The sequence below is a fragment of the Mandrillus leucophaeus genome, unplaced genomic scaffold (assembly GCF_000951045.1).
Source record: "Mandrillus leucophaeus isolate KB7577 unplaced genomic scaffold, Mleu.le_1.0 Scaffold4, whole genome shotgun sequence".
Lineage (NCBI taxonomy): Eukaryota > Metazoa > Chordata > Mammalia > Primates > Cercopithecidae > Mandrillus > Mandrillus leucophaeus.
The window spans coordinates 3330536-3356001 of NW_012104253.1; the positions used below are offsets into that span (position 1 = coordinate 3330536).

The 25466-nt window shown below is 51.3% G+C and overlaps 1 protein-coding gene and 1 pseudogene across 12 annotated transcripts in view; both read right to left on the bottom strand.

Moving 5' to 3' along the window:
• Positions 1-1824: 1824 nt before the first annotated feature.
• LOC105547876 lies at positions 1825-5090 on the bottom strand (annotated as a pseudogene). The gene has a single exon (XR_001007297.1). The product of XR_001007297.1 is annotated as an uncharacterized LOC105547876 (transcript).
• Positions 1825-25466, bottom strand: part of LOC105547877 — a 35311-nt gene continuing 11669 nt past the window's right edge. For all 11 annotated transcript variants that reach the window (XR_001007298.1, XR_001007300.1, XR_001007299.1 and 8 more), the window contains 2 exons: positions 17125-17200; positions 1825-2159 (listed from right to left, as the gene is read on the bottom strand). Coding sequence is in view for 8 of the 11 variants with exons in the window: in XM_011991621.1 (XP_011847011.1) it covers positions 2072-2159; positions 17125-17200 (164 nt within the window). In the remaining 3 variants the exon portion in view is untranslated. The remainder of the gene's footprint in view (positions 2160-17124; positions 17201-25466) is intronic.

A 25466-nucleotide genomic window follows, 5' to 3' on the forward strand; every position in this document is an offset into this window, starting at 1 on the left:
GACATCTGAGCATCATCAGATGCTGGATCTGGAGTCCTGGCTCTAGAACATCATGGAGGTCCCTCTTTCTGGACATCTGAGCTTCATCATCAGAGGCTGGAACTGAGTCTTAGCTCTGGGACATCAAAAGTCGGGCGGCTCATTCTGAATGCCCAAGGTTCAACAGAGGCTGAAGCTGGGATCTTGGCTCTGGAACACCAGTGGGTGGCTTGCTCTGGACACCTGAGTTTCATCAAAGGCTGACACTCTGCTCACCACACAGGACTCTCCTGGACTCCCAGCCTGGTCTTGGCTGAGCACAGACTGACTCGTCTAGGTGGGGTGCACGCTGAAGGCCATCTCCTCCTCTTCTCACTGCTGCCTGGGTCATCACTCAGTGCCATCCATGTCACCATCTCCATCAGGGGCTGGGTCAGGTCTCCTTTGTGAAGTCATGGCCATAATCCTCAAGGCAGTTGTTTCTCTCAGCAAAGGGGCCATGCTCAGTCCTGTGCACTTATGGCTGGACTTGCCTGCAGTTCTCTTGAGATACCTCCCTGTGAGGGAGAGGAGGAGGAGAAGCAGGAGGAGGAGGAGGAAGAAGGAGAAGAAAAAGAGAGAGGAGGAGGGGGAAGAAGGAGAAACAAATGAAGGGAAGGAAGGAGGAGGAGAAAAAGGAAGAAGACGGAAAAGAGAAGGAGGGAGAAGGAAAGGAAAAAGGAACGAGGAAAAGAAAGAGGAGAAGAAGGCAGGAAAGGAAGGAGAAGAGGGAGAAAGAGGAGGAGGGAGAAGGAGGAAGGAGAAAAAAGAAGAGGGAGGAGGAGAAAGGAGGAGGAGGAAGAAGAAGAGAAAGTGGAAGAGGAGGAGGAAGAAGAGGAGGGAGGAGGAGAAGGAAGGAAAAGAGGGAGGAAGAGGAGGAAGAAGAAGAGAAGGAGGAGGAGAGGAAGGAGAAGGAGGAGGAGGTGGCAGTGGCGGTGGCGGCCATGGCTGTGATGGTGGTGGTAGTGGTGGTGGCCGTGGTGGCCGTGGTAGCTGTGATGGCCATGGTGGCTGTGGCAGCAAAAGCAGTCGGTCTCTCCTTCCCAACAGGGAGCATGTCCTTATCATCTGCTGCAGCAAAGCCAGGTGTGCAGACTCAGGATCCATCTTGACTCAGGTCTAGCACCCTTCAGCCCCTTGCCCTCAGTGCCTCCACTCAGCCCAGCCGCAGGCTGCTCACAGAAAGCACTCTGCAGGGAGGAAGGCTCACCTCCCCGGCTCAGCCAGCACTCCTGCCGCGGACAGGGATGGGTCTGAGGCTCTACCTCTGCAGCCCTGCTTAGGAGCCTATACACAGAGCCCTGCTCAGCAGCCATTTTGAGGAATGAGTTTAGCCCCAGCCTGGCTGGGCCATCTTGGCCATCGCTCAACATCAGGTCAAGCATGATGACCACTCAGCCCAGCCCTGGGGAATGTGAGAAGAGGAGGAGGAAGACTCGAAGCCCCAGGGGAGCTTCCTCTCTGGGGCTCCAGGGACTCACACAGTGAGCTCAACTCAGAACCCCTCTCCACCATCAAAACCAGACTTGTCCCACCTCCTCCTGTCCAGTCCCTTCTGGAAAGAAGCCTGGCATCCCACGATCAGGAGAAGGAGGCGACCAGACAGACGTTAGTTCATCCAAGCACGTGTCAACCTCTGGACCTCCAAGAGCCACCCTCCCCTTTGAGAGCCCAGTGGGCAGGGTCGGGTGCTGGCAGCTGTGTGGGGTTCAAGCTGGTTCCCCACCCTCCCACCCATCACACTGCCCAGTGAGACAGGACGCCCAACACTCACCCCTCCTTATATTAGTAGCACACCCATCACTGTTTTTGTTAAGACAGGAAACACATTTATTGAGAGCACAGTGGGGTGCGCCAAGCCCATGCTTTGGAACCGTATCACAGCGCCCCTCACAACAGCCCTGTGAGGTAGGTGAACAAGCCCACTTCCCACATGCAGACACCGAAGGCTCAACAGCTCCCCTAGGCCTCGGGGTTCCTGTGGGGTGGGCAGGGGTCCAGCCCGCGGGTCTGACCCCAGGTCAGCGGCGTCCATCAGTCAGAGGGCGGGTCTCTACTCAAGGGGAGGCCCCGGGTCCAGAGTCTCTGGGTCCAGCCTGTCCCGTGGGAATAGGTGCAGGGCGTCCCCGTGGCTGTGGAGGCTGAGAGAGACACAGTTGCAGATGAAGGCCACCTGCTCCCGGCCTCGCTGGCCGACAAGAGTTCACAGACAGACAGGCAGGCCCCAGGAGGGAGGAGAAGAGAGCGAGTCCGTGCTCAGGGGCTCCTAGCAGCATGGAGGGTGAGGGGAGCACCCAGCCACCAGCTCAGCCCGTCTACCTAGTGCCCCTCAACTTCTGGTGTACCCTGCCGTACCTTGGACTCTGCCCACTTGTAGAAACTTCTGGAAGCATCACTCTGGTCCTGACGCCCACCTACAGCTGGCAACCCCTGATTTCTCTCACCTTGATAACCCAGAACCCAGGAATCTCATCCTTTCTAAAAATGCTATCCCCAGCTCTTCTGCCCAACCTATCCAGCTTTGGTGTTTTTCTTAAAACTCGGACTCCTCCTCCTCCTGAGGGTTGTAAACATTTCCCCTCTGATCATCTCCCATCTGAACCTGCTGAGTGTCTGTATTTAAAAGCAAACCCTTCCCTCTGCCACTGTCTCCCCAGAGCAGGCTGGTGCTTCCCCCCTTGCCCTCCACTCTGCTCGAGAGTCCCTGGGACCAGCGCAGACAGTTCCAGGAGCACAGGGGCCTCTGCAGCCAGTACCCAGCGGTCCAGGCCCACCAGGAGAGCCGGGGTGAGAGCGCCTGTGTGCCAGGTCACAAAGCATTTATTTCACACAAACAATCTCATTGAATCCCACAATAACCGTGCCAGGCAAGTGTGATGCTTTCCAGGTTAAAAACAGCAAACTCGCCCAGGCCACACAGTCAGAAGGGGTTGGGGGGGCCTTGAACCCAGACCTTGAGTCTCACGAGCCAGCCTAAGGCATGCAGCCAGGATTCTCGGGGTCACGGCCATCTCCCGAGCAGACACTGTCATGAATTACCCCGTTTCTAATAGGTGGGAAAATCGAGGCTCAGGGTGGTTCAAGTAACCTACCTGGTGCCCATGCACCATTCTTCGGGACTGAGACAGACAAAAGGACTCAAGCTCTGGGGTCTGATCCCCCCACTCCTCAACCCCCAGTTTTTGGAATATCTAAGGCTGCATCCCAAACCTGGCAGGTGCCTCACAGGTCAACGCTGATTATCACCAATGGTGGGGACAAAGCCTTCTCAGGTGGAACAGGCTCCTCCCAAGGCATGGGCTTCTGAGGTCTCCAGCCTCAGGGAGGGCATGGGGGGCGGAGGAGCAGGTCATCCCTCCATTTGGAAATTGCCAAATGTATTCTACATTCTCAAAATCACCTGGGCCACAACACCAACACACACATGTTGGTCCAGATGAAGTTTTATCCTAGATCTAAATATTTCCAAAACACTGTGTTTCCACTGGGGAAAACCCACCAGTGAGTTTGTCCCCAGACTGGCAGGAAGGGCAGTGAGGCTCCAGAACAGGTAGAGACCCTTCCCCAGTTCAGAGTTTCCTCCGAAGAGTCTTTGCCAAGAAACACACCCTTTCCTCTTAAACAAATGCACGTACACTAGCCAACCAGCCCACTCAGCTCTTTCCAGCCATTTAAACCCCGCCCTCCACAGGTGGCGAGCATCTACTAGGCGCCTACTAGTGCAGGAGGCAGGGTGTAAAGGGTCAGGGCAGTGCAGGCCTCAGAGCAGGGGTTCAAGGGCAGCTTCATGGAAATCTCCCTGAGCCTGTCTCCCCACCCACCCTCAGGAGTCCGGGACCCAGCCCCGCCCAACTCCAAGGGACACTAGGTGCCTAATAGAGCCCCCCCAGCCTTAGGTCACACACAGGCCTGGCCTGAGGGGACCCCAAGCCCCATCCAGGAATAGACACCTAAACACAGACTCAGAATCTCCTACTGTGGAGCCCCTTGGGAGCAATAGAAGGGGCCCCCTCTGCTTCCAGGTTCTCAAGAACAGGGGATGGGCATGGGGCAGACACCAAGGCCACACTGCAAGGGCTCCTCAGCAAAGCCCAGGGGAGGGGAGAATCAGGGGACCCATGTGGGTGCTCCTGGGGACAGGCATGGCAGGGACCAAGGTGTGACTCCCAGACCTCACAGTAAAGCTCAGGCTGAGAAAGAAGAGGCGGGTGGATGAGACCCGGGGCGGCAAGGGGCCCAGGTGCCTGCCCACTGAGGCTGTGAAAGCTGGAGACAAAGAGTGGGGGCAAGGGAGCCTTGCATGGGGTGGGGACCAGGAGTGGGGAGTGGGGAGCAGAAGGAACATCCAGCTCAAACCCCCACCAGCTGGAATGTGGGGATGTGAGAGCCAAATACTGCACCCCCACATGCAAGAGACGAGGGCTGGAAAAGGAATATGGTGGTCTGGTGAAGAGATCCCTGATCAGAAACGACCCCTGCCTGGGATGTCCGGAGACCCCCGCCAGCACAGCAGCACCTTCTCTAACGCAGCTGAGTCCCCTGGAGGGCACAGCCTCCTTCCTCATCCCTGCACTCCTCTTCCAGAGCACTCCTGGGCACTTGGCAGGGGTGGGGACGCACCAGGCTGCATCTGCTGGGCGCTGGCAGGGATGAACCGGACCAGGTAGGAGGCCTTATTTGGTGGACTCAAAAAAGCACAGGTTGTTTGTGCAAGACTGGGAAGTCCCAGCTCTGACACCAGCTGTCCTGAGTCTCAGCAAGCTCATCTAGGGAAATGGGCCCACATCCCAGTTAGAGAAGGGAAAGTGTACAAGACCCCCAAGCTTGGTGCCAGACCCAGGGAAGGTGGCAAAGCCTACCTTCTGCACCTTCTACCAGGGAAAGAAAAGGGCCATGAGGAAATTCAGAGCACAGGGTGAAGGGAGGGTTAGTACCCCAAGGATGCCACCCAGAACCCCTTCCTCATCCTCTCCCTAGGCCACCCCCACTCCTCCTCCCTAACAAACGAAACCAGGGGCATACATGAATGTTTGCAGAAGCCCCTCCAAGCAGACAGACCGTCCCCTCATGGCACCGACAGGTACAGCAAACCCTGCCAGCTACAACCTGCTGGGGAGAGGCAGCAGCCCATGGTGGAACGGGGGGCGGGGTAACCTCTGAGGAAGGAAAAAGCCATCACTTATCAATCAAACAAATATTTACTCTGGGCCCACATAGCTAAGCACCTGCAGGCTGCTCCACCACTGGTTTGCACATGCCACTGACTGTGGGAAATGCAATCCCAGCGTAAGGTCAGGGCTGACTTTTTATTCACTTAGGACTAGTAAAGCCATCACTCATGCTTTCAAGACAAACCCCACCATATGCCCATTCCCAGGGAAAGCCAGCATCTGCACAGCACTATTACAGCGCACCCACCCTCGGCCCTCACAACAGCCCTGTGAGGTAGGCTTTCTGGTGACCTATGGCTTAGAGAAAAGGAGATCAAGGGTCAAAGAGGCAAAAGGTTAATTAAGTGGCCCCTGGGTCTGCCAGATCCTAAGGCCCAGGCTCTTTCTAACACAAAACACAGATTCTCATCAGACAGCTCAGGTTCCATCACATGATGCCGAAACAAGGCTCCTGCTCTTCAAATATGGCATACAAACATCCGTAAGATACAATATGGCAGTTGTTAACAGGTTCATGAAGAGCAAAATAATAATCTCTTAGTAAAGGTTATAAACATCAAGGCTTGTCATTGGTTACAATTTCATTAGCTATCCATTCATTCAACAGAAAAGAAAGGCAAGCGCTACCACTTGCCAGGCACTGTGTTGGGCACCCAGCCTGCCGGCACTTGAGTCCAAAAGTTGTCAGTTATGGGAGGGGTGGAGGAGGGGACAGTGCAGTGTCTTTGATGGCTGGTGCCTAATATTTTGGGGAAAAGGACACCACCCAGAGGGGCCTTTTGAAGGCGGACACAAGTAGGTGCTGCCCACAGGCCAGGCACAGAGGCAGGAAGCACACAGCATTCAGAAAGCACAGCCAGGCGTTTCCAGCCTCTCAGAGGTGAGCGTGAACCGTACCCCCGGGGGGTCCAGGGGCATTGCCCAAAGAGTCCCCCAAACCCCTAGCACGAAAGTTCCTGCCAAAATTCCTCCTGTCCCACCATACACCCCTCCATGTTTAGAGAGAAACACTTTCCCACTCAGCCGCCTGAGACAGGCTGCCTCCCTGGCCTTTTATCCTCACTCCCCTGGCACACCCCCGGGGACACGCACACCGCCCTTCCAGAATCACAGTTCAAAATGGCGGTTACATTGCTCCTCACAACAGCCCTGCGAGGTAGGTGCCGCAGTCCTCCCCAGAGGGCAGGCTCAACTCCAGCTCTCACAGTGACTTTAAACCACACAGGTTTGTCCAGCTCCCGGGTCTTGGCTTTGCCTACTCTCCTTCCTCTCCAATGCAATGAATAACATTCAGAATTCCAGGTGGAAGCCCCAAGACCCATGCCTCACCCCCTACTGAGGCAGCAGGAACTTAGGGAGTTCTCACCTGGTCTGGGACCTGCAGGATAGCTCAGAGCTGTGCCCTTAGTTTGCAAAATGCCACGTGCCTTGGACACCCAGGGTTGCCAATGGAGTGTTCCACGCAGACCCCTGCACGGGAGGTGATTCTTATCACCCACATGAGCAATCATCTCCCCCAATTTTCTCTAAATAGAGCTGGGCATTAAATCCTCTTGAAAGGGGCAGGAATGGCTCCAAGATCACCTCCAGGAAAGGCCAGAGTGTTCTAATGACTTGAAAGCCTGCTCACAGCCAGAAGCAGCCACTCATCTCGGAACCCCTGGCTCTCATTTTGGCCTCTCGAGGATATGGGCTGTGATTTCTGAGCACCCAGGGAACACAGTTGGCTGATTCCTAATCAACCTACTTGTACAGGGGACAAAGTCAGAGGGGCAGTGAAACTTGCAACAGAACTCGAATCTACGAGGCTGAGCTGACTCAGGGATCTCACCTTGTCACCGACACACAAGCACGGCCCCTTTACCAAAATGTTCATTGTTTCCTTTCAAAAGGCAATGTGGCAGTGGGTCCTTGGGAGCCAGCTCTAGTATAGCACTGGCTAATTTTTTTTTTAATGTTTATTGGCTGTGAGTGAAGGAAGGAAGGAATGAAGGAATGAATGGATGAGTTACAACCACTGCCATCTGGTGGAGGAAGCTGAAAGGCTGAATGCAAAGCTCATGGCAGGGACCATGCGCCAAGCAAGGCGAGGCCTGGGCAGGACCTCTCCGCTCATGGGTGGAGGGCTTGGCCCAGGGCTACTCTGGGACCCCGACCCTGGGTCATAGTCGTGGTGTATGACACATGGAAAGCACCATGGGGAAGAAGCCGTGGGTGACAGTGGCAGATGAGATCCAGCTGGGATGTGCTCTGAGCAGTAACCCCGGAGGAGGAGCTACAAGAAAAGGTGTTTGCTTCATAACCACAGCCCATGGTGCTAGACAGCCCACCCAAAATGAAAGGGTTTGCTTTCAGGAGAAGAAAAAGCCAAAAGCACGGGGTCAAGATAAGTAGGCCGAGTGCATGGATGGGTAGATGGAGCAATTCATGTTGAAAGTCATCGTCGGCCTCCCAAGCTTGGATACCAAGCTAAACATGTGGGTGAGCGATTCTGACACAGGAAAACAGTGCTCAGTGCTATAGTAGAGGGATGGGTGGGCAGAAGCAGCTCTGCTGAGAGCGAAGGATGCTCTGGAAAGAAGGGCGAGCCCTCCTTGGGTGATGTGCCCTCCCCAAATGGCTGTGACTGACCTGTGAGCCCTGATGCTTTGGGCAGAACATGCCCCTTATTCTGCTCCTTGGAATGTAATTGCCCCAGGTGAAGAAAAACAAAAGGGGATTCTCCCATCAGTCCTGATCCAAAATGTTCCATTCACCAGTTAAACCCCAAAGACTGGGCTGGTGGAAAGGCCACCAACTGATCGTACAGGGTGCTAGGATGTGGTTGTCTGGACCTTGGAGGTTCAGAGAGCTATTCCTGTCCCACAGGGGTTTTATGGAGGGCAAGATCGGAGTTCATGAGCACCCCCAGGAGGTCCAGCCTGCAGTGTCTCCACCTGCCAATGGAAAGTGTCCTTGTCCCCATCACCCACTTCCCAGGGATAAACAAATCCTAATAAGCAAAGCCCCACATGGGGCTCGCAGTCTAGCAGGGAAAACTGATCTGTAAAGAACCTGAAAGGCCACCTAGGCCAACCCCGCACCATGGGAATCTCCTAAATACTATCTTCCCTGAGGGCTCCCTAGCTGGTTCCTTGAATGCCTCCAGTGAGGTAAGGGCTCCCTACATCCCAAGGACACCTGGGACCAGTCTCTTCCGAAAGCCATGACCCAAGGGGCTTGGACAAACAGTTCACAGAAGAGAAAATACAATTTGTTAACAAACATAGGTGAAAGTGTTCGCCCGTCATTAGTAATTAAGGCAATGCAAGTTAAAGTAATGCAAAAGTACTTTAGAACAGACACAAACTAGCCAGATCTTAATTAGTCATACATAGCTGAACATTGTAAAATGCTGTAAGCCTTCTGAAATTAATCTATATCCATACAAAGATCCATAGCCTTTCCTTCAAGGGACTTAACCAAAGGAAATTTATTCATTCATTCATTCACCAATCCATGTATTCACCCATCCTTCCCCCTCTTATCCATCAGCCAAACGCTCACTCACTCGCTCCTTCCTCCATTCTTCCATCCAATCTTCCATCATTTACTTAGAGTCTACGACATGTTGGGCATCAGAGATACAAAGGCCAATTCAATAAGCTCCTTGCCCATATGGGGCTCACAGTCTAGCAGGGGAAACTGATCTGTAATGAAGCAATGATAATTTCTGGGTGGAAGAACATAATTCTTAAGAATGAAAAAAAAGGGTGTTCTAAGCAGTTAGTTGTGGCATTATTCATAATATTTTTAAAAGGTGGTTATACATAAGAATAACTGAAAGGTTCTGTGAATGACGCCATAGCCACTCAACAAGGCACAACACAGCCAGTGAGGTTATGAAGATGAATGGAACAAGGGAAAATGTTGATGACAGAATATTAAACAGAAGGGGCAGGATGCAAAAAAAAAAAAAAAAAAAAAAAAGTGTATGTGGTGAATAATGGCAATTAGGTTTTTTTAAAGAAGGGATGCTCATTAAAAAATAGACACTTTTTTAAAAAAAAAAATGCCCGTAAGAATGTAAAATGGGTGACATGTCAGAATGTTGAGTGGTGGATGCGTTTCCCACTGCTCTAGGTCAAATGTCATCCATACCATTTACATTAGGACCTGTCTGTCCCAGAGGCCCTGAGGCCAAGCTTCCCAAGGAGGGAGCTGGGAGTCACAGGAGGAGGCCAAGGAGAGTTGTGGCTCCTGGTGTCACCAGGAAAGGATTTGTGTGTGGGGCGCATGCAAACGACAATGTCAAGAGACAGAATTTGTTCTCATTTTTACAAGTTGAACGAACACATAAAGATAGGCCCTGACCAGACAGGAGCGCTAGGATCGCAACTCGGACCTTGTGGGTCTGGTTCAGAAAGAACCGGGTGGGGAGCACGTGAAAGACATTTTATCCCTGGCTTTTGTGCCGTTAGGAACCCTATCCCGAATCTCAGCATCCCAGAACTGAAGACCCTTTGAATTCCAGATGCAAAACTCTTAAGGGTCAAAGACCCTAAGAGCCCTGATGCCCCCTCATGGTCTCTGCGTTTCCAAAAGGACACAGAGAATTCATGCAACCCAAACCCACCTACCCCCAGAGCTTCTCCCGTTGGCTCAGTTCGACCCACTGTGACCCATCAGGACAGCCCCTAGATGTTGGGATAAGGCTCTCCCAGCAGCCAAAGTCACCTGTTCCCTCCAGTTTCTCTTGGCGCATGCAATGGGCCCTCCCTTCCCCACCTTCTGCACACTTTAAGTCTTCCTGAGCTTCTGCTGACTTTTTTTAACAGCTGTACATGAGTTCTTTTGAAAGACCCTCCTGGTCTTCTTCTGCCCTGAGCCCCTCCCGCCCCATCCTCATCCAACAGCGACACTTGGCTTGTCAGGGAGAAGCTTCAGCAGGTGTCCCCAGGGATAATAAGTGCATCCCCAGACCTCAGTCCAGCCAAGGCAGAGCCTGGAGCCCCAGATTCTGAAAGAGGAGAAGAGCAGACCCCTGAGGCCCCAGCACCACATCAGGCCCACGAGGCCCAGCTCATGTGGCCCTGACACGTGGTACTGGAGGCTCGGAAGGTGGCTCCTGGCACATGAATTCCATGTCCTCCGCCTTCTAAATGCTGTTGCCATCCACTCGGCCGGAGCTAGAAGCGTGAGAACCACCCCCTTCTTCTTGCTTCCCTCCCTTCTTCATATTCTGTCTATAACCCCATAGCTTTGATTCCCGAGCACCCCACTTTGCCGCCATCAGCTCAGACCTCAAGCATCATGCTAGAGTAACAGCCCTATCCATGCCTGCACCCACACCCCCCCCATCCCACCCAGTGTCTACAGAGTCACTCTGAGCATGACGCCACCCCCACCGCTCCGGACCGCCTGGCCCCACCCCACTCCCCTGCCTCCCACGTGCTCCCTGCCATCGTCCTGAGTCCATCCAAGCTGTGCTCCTACTGCTCCAGGCACTTGTTAAGAATCCAGTGTTTTTAAATGTCCCAAATAGGAATCGAGAGGTCACAAGGGAGACTTTGGTCCTTGCTTTTACAGACAAACACATGCACACAACACAGAACTACGCACATTTCCTCCACTACAGAGAAAGGAGACTCAACAGAACCTGGGAGGCCCTGGGGGACGACTTTCAGCATGAGCAACTCTCCAGATTTGCCCCTGCAGTCCCCTGGAGGGTGAGTCAGAGAAGAGACAATCTCAACACAGTGAAACGCGATCCCGCCAAGTTACAAAACACATCGTGAAACAGCTGAGAAGACAGAGAGGCCTTGAATCAGGCTCTAAGGATGGCATGTCAAGGGAGCCAGGGTCCCCAGGCCACTTCTGCAACCCCAGGGGTGCTGAGGTGCACCTGCTGCCCAGGAAACCCTGAGTTGAGAAGCTTGGATGCCCTGCCCCATGGAAGACCAGGCCAGAGGGTGGCCTGGGCACACTGCAGAGAGTTGCAAGAACAAGGTTTCTGGTGGTTTGCCCAGGGCTCCTGGGTCCCGGGGCTTCTGGGTCCCCCCTTCTCAGGTGCCCCTGGCCACCTTCTGGCCTTTTCCTGCACCAACCCCTGGATGTGAGTAGGCGCCACACCCAGGGGGGTACACAGCAGGCGGGGCCCATGCTCCACCCAGGGCCTATTGCTCCCTGACCCTCTGCTGCCCCCTGGCGGGCAAAACCTCCTGCACAGGTGACCCATGCCCAGGGAAGGGCCAAGCTACCCACCAGGCTTCACACCACTTGTTCATGCAACCTTCTGCGGGGCCCAGGGTCCAAGCCCTTCCTGCCTATCCAGGCCATAGATGGGGTACCATCAACAGGGACACGTAAGGTCAACCCAAGTAGGCAGCTGGTGCCACTCCCAGTTTACAGATGGGGAAACTGAGGAAGAGACAGATGCAGTGAAATGTCCCACACAGCCAAGATAGGGCAACAGCACCCCAAGACCAGGGTCTTCCTGAGCCAGGGCAAGTGCGTGTGACAAGCACATGACATGCCAACAGCCACCCTCCCTGGGGACCACTTCATTCCACTGTCTAGAACACAGAACTGGAAAGAATGTTCCTTCCTCTCTTCCCTTTTTCCCTCCTTCCTTTCTTCCTACCTTCCTACCACCCTTTCTTCCAATCATTCATTCATTCATTTAGACCTGAGTCCTTTGATTATGGACATCAGTAACATAGCTTGAAATTAATCATACCCTTTGGCCTAAAGGCCTCCATTCACAAGTCCTATTTATTGACTGTTGTTTTATTCTTTATTCATTGCTTCCCAAATTGTATCTTTCTTTCTTTCTCTCACCTTCCTTATATTTCTCTGGTTCTTTCTTCTTCTTCTCTTTTTTTAAAATCTGAGAGTCTTGCTCTGTAGCCCAGGCTGGAGTGCAGTGGTGCAATCTTGGCTCACCACAACCTCCACCTCCCGGGTTCCCGGGTTCAAGCAATTCTCCTCCCTCAGCCTCCCGAGTAGCTGGGATTACAGGCACGTGCCACCACGCCTGTAATTTTTGTATTTTTTTAGTAGAGACGGAATTTCACCACGTTGACCAGGCTGATCTTAAACTGGCTGGTCTCAAACTCCTGACCTCATGATCCACCCACCTCGGCCTCCCAGAGTGCTGGGATTACAGGCATGAGCCACCATTCCCAGCCATCCTCTGGTTCTTATAAAGTCAGGAGCACAGAATCAAATGAATCAGGGCTCCTGGTCATCATCTTCACGCTGGTCTCTGAAGCACTACTGCTCCTTCATTAAGCACCATTCACTCTGTCATCCACTCACTCATTTGTCCGTCTTTCTTATTTTGGGTATTTGTTTTCCTTATTAATTGTGTTAATTAAAACCCCACGGGCAAAACAAACATCTTTGGCCCATGTATTTATTTGCAATCTTTCTTCCCCGCATTTAGTCACCTTTTATGTTTAAGTATTTATTCTTTTATTTATGAACCTCAATTGCATCTATTTTATTACAGTGGCAGAAGATACAGCCTTGTTTTGGAGCCAGGTATGTCTCTCTATTTTTCATTTATTCTTTGAAAGGTGTAATGTATTTATCTATTTAAGGAGTACGTATGTAAACTAATTATAATCCCTGTTCAGACAACCTCCCTTAACTATCCATTTATCACTTTGGTTGTTTGTTTATTACCTTTCCTTTTTCCTTTTTCACTTCTTTTCATATTTTCTCCAGTTTCCCTCCCCCGGGAACCTGGGCCTGGATTATCTCATCCATCTTCAGGATTACCGACAGCCTTATGACTAATCCGAACAGATCCTGCTCTTACAGATACACCCACATATTCGTTCTCTTTTTTATTGGTTTTTCTTTATTTTCCCTTTCGCTTTCATTTAGTTTCATTTTTGCCTTTCCTTATCTCTATCTTTGACTCCCTGACACTTCTCTTCTTGCCTCTTTTCACGCTTATGGGCCCCAGGTGCCCAGAGTGAGATGAATGAGAATCCCATGGGCATCTCCTTCCTGGCTGTGCCAGGCATTTCCATTTCTAATTCAGTCGTTCATGTGTCCATTCATTCTTTCTGTCATTCTTTCATTTCAATATTTGTTCTTTTATTTATGGACCTCAGGTGCACAGAATTGGATTAACCATAATCTGCGGTTCCCGGAGCCTTCTGCACACCGGTCCGCGTGGGGCTGTCTTTTGTTCGTTAATTCCTCTCCCTGAGGATTTGGTGCAGGATTTATTTAACTATCTTAGGAACCCAGTTTTGAATTAGTCATAATTCTTGCTGCCTTCTCTCCTGTTTTTGTCCTTGCACGGTCCACTCTCCCACATATTTATGTCTTTATTTATTCATTCAATATGTTTGTATTGCTTATACACATCCTGTCATACGTTTCCATATTCTCTCCTCTCTTGGTTTCTCTTTTCATTCTTTTGAGCCTTGAGTGCAGAGGATAGGGAAAATCATCCATTCTCATTCATTCAGACAGTCACTCCTCTATTCAGGTATTTGTGCTTTTATTGATTAACCTCAATGTTTACTATTTATTATATTTAATGGATAAAATTGTCTCATTATATTTCAGTGCTTGTCCAGGAAGTGCCTTTTCGTTCATATGCCTACTTCAGTTTTTTCTTTTCTTACATCTCTCCCTCTCTCATTCTTTCAATTTTTCCATTCCCTGCTCCTTTTCTTGCATTCCTATGGAATGCATGCATCTATTCTTTCATTCAGTCTTTCACTTGTGGTAATTTTTAAAACAAACTTCAGAGCCACAGATCTGAATTAATGTGGATGGCTTGTGCTAAACCAGCCCCCTTTGATCAACTTGTTCCATCTACTTATTTATTATCTCTTTCATTTCCTTTTATTCCATTTTCATTTTTTCCCATCCTATTGTTTCTTTCCACCACTCCCTCTTTCTTTCTGTCATTCTTTTGGAGAGCTGCACCCAGGATCAATGACCCCCACCCTTGTCTACAACGCCCTCCTCATCGGTCAATGCGAATCTTTTCTGTCATTCATTCATTCACGCATTCGCCATGCATCCATTCAGTCTTTCTTTCTATGTAAATACTTATTTTTACACTTCTAGACGGCAGATGCATCTAACTGGATACATCATAATCTGCAACTAATGGGCCCTCTCTCTGTGGCCCCACTCCTCCCTCCCATGTGTATGCTTTGAGCCGTTCCTTAGCTGAGTAGGTGGCAGACTATACCAGCAGCAACAATGCCAATTAAGTGGCCTGCTTGGTTCACACTGCCTTTCATTCCTGTTCTAGCATGGCTCTGTCTTAAATCTGCATGCATGTATTTATTTCTTAATATGTTACCTCTCTCTTCCTTTCTCCCTTTTCACATTTCTTCCCGTTTTCTATTGTGTGTCTCTCTCTCACTCTCTCACTCGTTCTCTCTTGCACTCTGTCTTCGGAGCTCAGTGCCATGGAGTGGCTGTACACATCATAAAGCCACCCGCAAACGCCCATCCTTGGCCGTGCTGTTCCATGTCTCACTCATTCCTTCCTTCCTGCATTCATAGCATCCTTCTTTCCTGCTTTCTCTCTTTCTGTTTGACATTTATTCCTCTATTAGTAGAATCAGGTGCCCTTATGACAAGTCCTAGCCTAACTCTTCTCGTGGATTTACCCATTTATCCGTTTGGCTGTTATTTCTTTTTACTGTTCCTTTCTCTCTTCTGTCACAGCTTTCCATACCTCCTGTCCTTCATTCTCATGCAGCTGGGGTGCCCAGGGGGGACCCCAACACCCTCATCAGGAGGACCCATGGGGCCACGTCTTCTCATTTGCCTCATCCTTGTCTGTTTAGATATTCACTGACTTGTTCACTTAGACGTTTATTATTTAATGGATAGCCTGTGGTTTTCTAGAAGTGGACCAGCCATAGCCCTTAATTGTGATGATCTTTTGCCACCACCTATCACACTGCCTTCTTTTACATCTTTATTTATCACCCATTAATGTATTTCTGTACTTAACATTTGTTACATTTTTTCCTATTTCTTTATTTATCAACACTATCTTTCTCATATCCTTTCATCTAACAGACCTCAGTGCCCAGGACTGGATGACTCAAAACCCCTCACGACACCGTGTCGCCTGGCACTGCATTCTCACTGCTCATTCGTTCATCCACACATGCAATATAGACTTTTTGGCTTTTTTCTTTCTTTTGTCATTGATTTATTTCTGTGCAGACTTCAAGTGCTCAGGCTTAGATAACTTTTGGTAAAAGTACGCTCTCATATTTCGCCCACTGGATCCTCTTTCTTTCTTTGCTATTCTTTGAACTCTTTCTCTGTGGTTTCTTTATTTTTCTACGCCAGGAGCATATTCTATTTGTATTAGTCCTAATGTTTAGCTTACAATAGCCTGACATGGTCCTCCTTATAGAGTTACTCATCCTCTAGTTTTGTTTTGGTTTTTTTTTTTTAACTTTCTATCTTTTATTTGTTGTTTTGGTTTTTTTTAAAAATCCTTCCCTTCTCCCTTTTGATCACTTGTTCCCTAACTTGCATCCTTTCATTTTGACAGGCCTCCAAATCTATGTGTCATTCTGCACTTCACTACTCAAGCATCCATTCTTTCTTTTATTTAGGTTCTTTTTTCATTGTCAAATGTCAGAGGCATATATTTGAATTACACATATCCCTTAGTCCGTAATCACCTGATATTGCTTTGTGTGTTGCCCTATCACTTAGTGATTCAACGGGTTTTTTCTGTTTATATATTGATTGCCCAGGCATCAAAGTGGATGAACCATGGTCTTGGGTACACACACTCTCCTCCTGGCTTGCTTACTTCTTTACCTATTTACTTGTTTATCCATTCCCTCTTCTTCACTCATTCATTCATCCAGTCATTTACTACGTAATGCAATAGATACCAGTGAAACCACCTCTCGACAACAACAACAAAACCCAGAACATTCACAGTCTCTTTGGCATTCCTGCTGCTTCTCACTGAGTCACCCACCGAGGTACACACAGCCCACAGTCCGGAAACACACACCAATGGCGGATGCAGAGCTGAGACACAGTGAATGTTAAGTTTACTCCCAGATCCTTCTGGGGCTCACGTCCTAGACAAACTGGGGGCAGATCTGAGATGAGGGCCCACATTCCCCAGGCCCCCTGGGCAGGGCAAGCACCCCCCGTTCTGCCCCTCTGGACCGTGGTGAATGACCATCCCCATGAGAAACCTGTTTCAAGACCCCAGAATACATAGAGACACACACATGGTACATAGTCTCCTGGTGGGAAACGACGGACATGGAGTTCATTTTTAAATAGGTGGCTTTGTCTGTGGCAATATAAAAATATTTTGGCCTTTCAAGGCAAATACAAAAGAAACTACCCATTACCATGGCTGAGTGTCTCAGTCCCAAACAATAAAGAACTTGAAGAGGTTTAGCCGGAAACTTTGAAGACAGAAAATCTGCCCATTATGTTTTCCAGACATTTCGAGGGGGTGAGCGGAGGTCATTGGAGCTCGAAGCCCATTTGGAAGGCTGGTCCCTCGGCCTGCGTTTTCTCCTTGGCCCTTTGAAGGCCCCCCAGCTCACAGGGCACTTCCATCCTAGTCTGCCCTGCGGCACAAGAGCCAAAGGGAGACTCAATAATGAAAGAGCCATTCATTTAGAAGAGTGAAAAAGAAGAAATTCTTTTGGGGTCCGACATTTGAAGCCGCCTATAGAATTCCTTTGCCACAGAGACAACACAAGGAGGCTGGGGGTTCCTGTCTTAGAAAACAGGAGCCCCCAGGTCTGCACTTGGCTTGACTCGATGGGCACCCACCTCCCCGTGCACAGACCCCCCGGCCAGCGCCCACCAGCCCCTCCACGCAGTCCGCCTAGCAGTGTGCTGCAGAAGGCAGGCCCCACCCTCAGCAGCAAGGCCACGTGTGTATGCTCTTTACGCTCCAGCCACTTACGATTTCGAGCTGGAGGGGGGCTGGGGTCCCACATCCGATGTCCGTTCCCACGTAGGAATCCAGGTGATGGCTTCGGCTGTAAGGAGAAGGCATTAGGTCACAGAGTGGAACCTCACTCAGGCTGGCGAGGAGGAAGAGGGTGGATAAGGATAACAGCTCGGGGTGGGGGGGGCAGGGGTGGCCTGGAGCAGGGACTCCCCAACCTCCAGCAAGTGTGGAATTGGAGAGGCCATGCATTTCTCTCCTCACTCCCCTTGCCCACCAGCTGCCTATGGAGCAGAAGGGGCAGGAGTGGAAGTATGGAACAGACTTGGGTTGGTGCCATCCATGGACCTAAGTTGTGCTCTGTGGGACCCAAAGGCTTAGGGCACTGCATAGATGAGAAAGGGGAGTGACCCAGGCCCTGAAAACAGGGCATGAACCTGTGCTCTGGAAGAAGCAAGGTGCCCAGGTTGGTTAGCAGGATGGCAGGCCCTGGAGGAGACCAGAGAAGCGGGATATAGACCAGAGAAGCGGGGGCAACCCACAGAGGGCTGCAGGGCTATTAACGGGCAGGGTTTCCCAAAATCATGGCACACACGTCGTATGCTTGGACAGACAACTCCACTGCGGCAATTTTGTTCACATTGCGGTAGGTACTGGGAAACACCATGGCCAGGCACATTGAGTCTTCAGTGTCAAGATTTGCCTTACGTTTTAACTTGTTTTTTTTGTTTGTTTGTTTTTTCTTTTTTAATCGGGCAGCAGGCTGGGCCAAACATGGTTCAGAATACTCCCAAACTTTTAAGCTTCAAGAAAAGCTGACTTCAGCAATGTCAGACACGTATCATGACACATTTGTCCAGACCCACAGGATGTGCGCCAGAGTGAGCCCTAATGATGCGAACCAAGGCCTTTAGTTAATCATGTATCAGAGCTGTTCCATCGATTGGAACAAACAGACCGCACCACACGGAGGCAACGCGTGAGTGAGAGGCGAGATGGTGGGGACAGGGTCTGCGAATTCTCTCTACTTTCCCACCAATGTTTCTGTAAACTGAAAACTACACAGAAAAAAAAAAAAAAACAGTTTATTCATTTAAAAAATGTGTTGAATGAATAGCTTTTAAAATCTGTTCACAGAGTCTACTTAAGGTGAGGAGGTGTCATAGAAAGGTAGCCTGAGATGGCTGAGATCCCACCAGCGCAGCAAGCTGGGTGATGGGGCAGCCAGGGGTTGAGCCAGGAGGAGGACAGGGCCAAGGTCTGTTTGAAAACACCCTCTATAGGGACTGTTTCCTGGGTTAGGCACAGGTGGAGATAGGAAGCCAGGGGGAGACCATGGGACGCCACCACAAAGCCACCCAGGAAACAGAAAGGCCATGAGAGGGATGTGGGGAAACTGGGGAAGGCAGAAACCACAGACCACAGGTCCCAGCCCCAGGGGGGTGGCTCATGCCTGTCATCCGAGCGCTTTGGGAGGTCAAGGCGGGTGGATCACCTGAAGTCAGGAGTTCGAGATCAGCCTGACCAACATGGTGAAACCCCATCTCTACTAAAAACTAGCTGGGTGTGGTGGTGCGTGCCTGTAGTCTCAGCTACTCGGGAGGCTGAGACAGGAGAATCGCTTGAACGCAGGAGGCGAAGGTTACAGTGAGGCAAGATTGCGCCACTACCCTCTAGCCTAGATGACAGAGCACGACTCTGTCTCAAAACAAACAAACAAATAAACGGTTTCGGGAGATACCTGACCCCAGCTGCCTGCCCCACTGCAGGTCTTTAGGGACTCCCAAGACCACCTGCCCCCGGGCCTCTCAGCGATCTTTCCAACCCACTCCTGCCATCTGGGCCACCCCTGCTGCCTCTGCCTCTCTATTCCCAGTCAGTCATGTCACCAGCCAGGATGTCCAAGACCCAGCCAGGGCAATGGGGACACTTCTTGCCTCCAAATCCTCCTAAACTCTACTTCCCTGGCCTTGCCCTTCATAAACCCTGTTTTGCCATAACTGGTTAATTTGATAACCAAGAAACAAGAAGTCTTAAAATAAGTGTTAGGGAAGCAGCGATCAGTGCATGGGTGACTGAGGGGCAGGCTTCGGTGACCTAAAGGCTGCCAGACCACCCATTATCTACTGACCACCACTCGAGACCGTTTCCCACCCTCCCTCTGAGACTGCGCGTGGCTGGGGTGGCCTCTCACCATCACCACGTCTTAAGGTGGCAACGAGACTCAGGCCAAGAACACACAGCAAGACCAAAGGCACTGCCATTTCCCGCAGGAATCAGAGCCCAGCGCTTTGTTTGGCTGTTTTTGCTTTGTTCTTTTTTGTGTTTTTAATAGGAGCGGGGAAATCAGAAGCAGGAAGGAGCATCTGGGTTTTTTCCAGCTTCTGCTCCAGGGACCCCATGAACCCTCAGAGTCCCTGACTGTCCTTAATTAACTCTGTGTGCAGACCCCGGGCTTCTCTGCTACAGTGAAGTCCCGACAAATTCGTGCCTTGGTTTAAAAGCTGCGTGTGCCAGCTCTGGGCTTGCCGTGATGTGTTAATAACGCAGTGCTGGGCTAGAATCTTAACAAATGTCAGAAAAGCTGCAGAGATGAGTCACTGTCTGGAACCAAAGAAAAACACGAGGCCTCCTTATAGAGTCCAGGAGTAATTGCCACAAGCATTTGATCAAAGACCTCATAAGTGCGTGCAGTGAGCTCATGACCCACGCAGAAAGCGTTGGTGAACACTCCAAAACCATCCTCCACAGCTTAACGGGTTAGAAAACTCCAGTTCTGCATCTTAGGATTTTAAAAGTTACTCTTTTCTGAAGGCAAACAGCACCTAATTGATCTGGCATGTCTTTGTTATAAATAACTTATGGCTGTTTCAAACAGAAAAAGACCTAAAAGGATGATTTTTATTAAAATGTTGATCTCAAGAAATAGAGCCTGTCGTTAACAAATAATCAGTCTTGCCTCAGATCTCATAATTCCTACCTGTTGAGTAAATACCACCTCCTTACAACTTCCCCGGACAAATGCAAGCCCTTCGCAGAGCTAATTTCCTGTACCTTTGTGAGGCTGGGGCCCCGGACATTACGGACCCATTTATAAAAACAGGAGAGGTAATTGGAACATCTTTTGAAAGCATGTCCCCTCTCTCTCTTGCAGGCCCCCATCAGCCCTCTAATTTTACTTGGTCAGGTTACAGAGGATGTTTACATATGCCTCTTCCTGGAATTTCACCTCTTTGCTTCAGGAGTGGGCAATTAGAGAGAATTAGGGCCTCTTTGGTGCCTGTTTACCGTTAATGGCTGGAGTGGCGGAGGCAGCCTTGGGAAAGCAGTCTGCCCGTCTAATTGAAGCTGGCAATTTTTCGATTCCTCATTTCAGCTCGCAGGTATTGTAGCAACCAAGGTCACAAAACAAAAGCTGCAGCCCACCATGGTAATAACCAGGTGCAGGCCCGACCCGAGGTTTTGTGAGCTGTTCATTACCACACACGGCAGCACAAAGAGATAGCTGGAAATGTTTGCAAAGCTGAGTCTAAGATGCGCAGCCAGTGCAGGCGGGTGATGAACACTTTTCCAGAAGTTGTCATCCTGTTGGCTTTTTCAGGAAGTTCTCAGCTGACTGGGCCATAGCGCCAACAGAGGCGTTGGCGAGGGTCTCAGGACCCAAAAGGCACAAGGTGAGCCACGGGGGTGGGGGGAACGAACATCTCCTGCTTCTGAAGCCACAAGTCCAGTCTCATTACACAAGAGTCACTCTACAGACCAAAAAGGTGTTCCAGACCAGCCCAGTAGCCTTCCTGTTTGGAATAATACCCCATAAAACAGGATCCCTGCACCCCAGCTCATGCGGCAGCCCCTGGGAACCTTCTTCAGGCTCTGACTCACACTAATGACCGGTGACTGTGACCCCCTGACCACACAGGTCACGCAGGAGCTGGCAACTGGCAGGGGTTTCACCTCCAGGGCCTGCTGCCAGCTCACTGTGCAACCTTGGGCAAGGCTCTGGGCCTCTGGGATCTCTGGTTTCCCCATCTCTAAAGCAGAGGGGGCAGTGGACCAGTGACCCCCAAAGTCCCAACAACTCCAAAGACCCAGCAAACAAACCACAAATGACCTCCAGGGAGGCCCGAAGAAACCCCGAGACTGCAGGAGCGCCAAGGCCACTTGGACGACCACGGGTCTGTACTCGCCCATTTTGTAGATGGGAAAACTGAGGCCTAGGGGACTGGAGACAGAGGCCAAGGTCACACCCACAGTCAGGGCTGAGCACAGGCTGTAACCAGGTGTCTGGAAGACTGCTCCCGAGTTGCGGGAGAGAGCTGAGAACTCTCTCCTCTGTCCACCTGGCAAGTCCCGAGTAGCGACAGTGTGACCAGCCAGGAGGTGAGTGGAGACCCACTCTGGTGAAACAGGGGCCTTGCTTTCCAGCACTGACCTCCCAGGCTCCTTCTGACTTGGAGAATATGGAGAACTGACAGGCTAGTACCCAGTTTAACAAATGAGGCTCGGAAGCCAGCAGCAGCAAAGTCAGTGACCAGCCAAGACCGAGACCGGGCCCCACTCCTGTCATGGCAGGGACTTTGCCCCTGGTGCCTCCGGAGTGGCCTCACCCTTACGGCAGTCTGGGGCAGTGGGGGTGCAAACAGTTTCGCTCTAACCCAAAGGGTCCCCTCTCTCGCAGCTGCCCACCAACCCTGTGGGCCGTGATGACCCCCTCCTCTCCTCCCTAACCATGAAACAGCAGCCCTGTGGATTTCTGAGCCCCCTACCCCCAACTTCCTGAGTACAGAATCATTCTGTGTCCACTCCCAGGAGGGTCCAGAGTAAGGGCTGGAGTGGCAGAAGGAACAGCCCAGCTGTGAGCGAGGAGGCTGGAGCAGACACGCGGTCAACCTTTGGCCCCCAACTGTCCTCCTTCCCCAACTTTCCATCCCGGACCTCTCTCCCCGCAGCCCCATTCTGTCTCTTTGGCTATATGTCGGGCATCAGGCCCCAGTTGATCAAATTTTTGTTTACAGGCACAACCACTCTGATCCCCCTTTGCTAAGAAACTTTCAAAAGCAATCCCTAGAATCTGAGCGCGTGAGCATCCCAGGGTCGCGCGAACCCGGTGGCTGGTTAAGTGCATCATTGTGCAGCCTTGGAGCTCCTGACACACACACAAGGGCAAGGGGCCCCACGCAAGCCCTGGGAGGGAACACACACACACTCCGTTTCAGGGGAAGGTAATTGACGTTTTCTTCTTTTCATCTGAAGAAAAGGCACCTTCCATTGAAAAGGCGCATTCACAGGACCTGGGAAAACTCATCTACGCTCAGCCCTCCCAAGGATCCCCAGGTGGCTGTTCCCCACGGGGGGCTCCCCCACATTCCTCTCGGCCCGAGCCTTTGTTTCCATCTGAAACGGCCCTGGGAGCTCCCAGGCTAAGAGTCTCCTCCTTAAGCCCCTGCCAAAGACCCTATTCACTGCTCAGAGTAGAGGCAAGCCGAAGGTGGTGGGCAGCCTTCCTTTCTCCCAGGGCAGGGGACTTAAGAACTCTCCATCTGGATTTATTTTTAAGCTCAAAGAAATTGGAGAGCAATTAAGAAAGTCATGGCTACACCCTCCACCACCATCCTCTCCCTTAATGAACTCCTCTCTCACACACAGTCCCTCATGTCGGGAGGCCCACGGTGGCCCCAGCAACCCAGCACCTGCTCTGTACACGGGCCGCCCACGATCGCCAGGGGCTCGGGGGTGACAGGAGCTGAGAGGACAGACAGAGATATGTCCCAAGTCCTCATCACAGTTGGTCCTGAGTAAAGTGACCACAGTTTTCCACGGTGAGGATTGGGGCCCAGCCCCTGGCCTCAGGACCTGACTCAAACCCAGAAGGGCCTAGGAATTCCAGATCTACGGGCGTCTCAGGCACCAGAGCTCGTCTTGGCACAGATAAGGGGTCTCTCCACGTCCACTGGGTCTGGCTGGAGCTGGGACCCCTGTTCTGGCAATGTGCCGTCCTGCTGCGGTGCCTGCAGGGCCCCTGGGAGGGAAGGTGGGAGGGGAGGGGCCCTCTGCACTCCCACCGTTCCTGGCTCTGAAACACTGACCCGTCCATGCCCAGGAGGCAAGCCTGTTCTGTGGCTCCTCTTTCCTTAGCCTCCCCCAAGAAGCTGTGGGCAGCCCAGGTGTGGGACCACCCTTTCTGAATGGGCTCCATACAAGACCCTCTCCTACCGCAGACTCATCCTTCTCCCTTCCAGACCAGGAACCCCACACTTGAGAGGCCTCGTTTCGAAAGGTACACCTCTTTTCTAGACGTTTCCATCCGCTCAAATCGGGGATGGGAGACCAGGCTAGACTTCCTTATTCCTCCTTGGGAAGAGGGGACAGGGCTCAGAGAAACAGCCGGGAGGGGGAACCAGTCCTAGGGGACAATTCACAACTTATTAATTCCAGTCTCCTAAAAAGAAGCCGCTCCCAGCAACCCAGGGCTCTTCCACTGCAGCTCACAATGCTGGCTTCCACATTGTCCACTGCCCTTTAACCCTTTGGGACCTGAATCTGTCTCCTTCCACACCCGCTTCTGTGGAAAGCTCCCTTCTTCTTTGCAAGGAATAATTCATTAGCAAGCTCATTAAAGATGGGTAGATATTCCTTTTCATTCTTTCTGGAAGTCAGATTGCTCATAAAAAACACATTTAAGTTATTTCATGTAAATGAAAGAATAAGAAACACATGCATCCTGTTGCCCTTAAGTCTTGCCAGGTTTTGACATTATTTGGAGAAACGTACTTGGAAATACATTTGGGGTTTGAATCACAACGCAGAAGGCATGAGGTCAGGGGCCTGGAAGCAGCAATGAGCAACTCGCAGGTGAGAGAATGTGGGGGCGTTTTCTTCCTTTCCACGAGCTCAGGCCTGAGCTACCCTCTTGGTTTCCTTTCCCAGCCACCCAGAGTGGGCAGGTGCGAGAGGAGAGCCAGTTTCCAGACCAGACCACCATCTTTACCCAGACACTTGCACCCACCCAGAAGAGTCCCACTAGAGGCGGACCCAGGAACCACTCAGCACGATGACAAATGGCCAGAGACCCCTCACCGCCCTCCGCCGACGTGACAGGGTCCTCTATGGCTCACTGCCTGGTCAGACGGGGTCTCATCTCCACTCACTATGGCTCAGGCATTGGCCAATCCATCAAAATAGAATTTTCCTGAAAATGATCCTATCTTTCAGCACTTAATAATGGCCTTTCAGGCCGGGCGCGGTGGCTCAAGCCTGTAATCCCAGCACTTTGGGAGGCCAAGACGGGCAGATCACGAGGTCAGGAGATCGAGACCATCCTGGCTAACACGGTGAAACCTTGTCTCTACCAAAAAAAAAATACAAAAATTAGCCAGGCGTGGTGGCGGGCGCCTGTAGTCCCAGCTACTCGGGAGGCTGAGGCAGGAGAATGGCGTGAACCCAGGAGGCGGAGCTTGCAGTGAGCCGAGATCGCGCCACTGCACTCCAGCTTGGGCGACAGAGCAAGACTCCGTCTCAAAAAAAAATAATAATGGCCTTTCAACAGTTCCCGAGAAGATCATCAGCAAGGCTGACGTAGTAAGTCACTTTTCAACTTCTTGAATTGAGAACGTGGTATATTTTTACCTATTTTCTACCTAGTGACACACAAAACCCCAAATACGTGTTTGCCTGAGACTGAAATACTCATGAGCACCTGAAACAGAACTCAGTGCAAAGGGGGTTCCATTTCAACCCCTGAGAGCCAGGGGCTGCCAAAGCTTGATCCTGTCTGGGCCTCACCTGTGTGCCCCCGGCCTTCACTTTGACTTTGCCCCTGGGCTTAGTCCACCTTGGGAAAGTCCTGAGATGTCCCTGAGAAACCAGTCCAGGAGCTGATGGCATCTGGCTCAGACCAGCTACTCAAATGCATTCTAGTAAGCTTGGGACATGATGCCCCCAGGACCCCAGCATCCTGCCCCTGTGCAAACCTCCCCTCCCAGGCCTCTTCTCTACATCACTGTGTTTGCAGGTGGCTCAGCAAATGCTAGCCTTGGAGTAAATGTCACAGGGCAGAGCCTTCCTGGGCCCCCTCCCTGGGTTTAGCCCTGGGCACACACTCCCCCCATCTCTCCAGGCTGTGGGGCTCTCCAGAGAGCAGAAACAAGCAGACAAAGGCAACAGCCCCAGGTTAGAGCGCCTCTGCCCCCTCTGCCTACGCTGCCAGATTTTGTTTAAAAATAATATCCCCATCCCATTTCAATTTCAGGGGAGAAGGGCAGGGCTGCAGAAGAGCTGTCTCCAAATCCTCTGTTTGATTAAAGAGCATTACGGAGGCTGCGCTGGAAACCAGAGATACTCTGGGGGTGGGGGTGGCG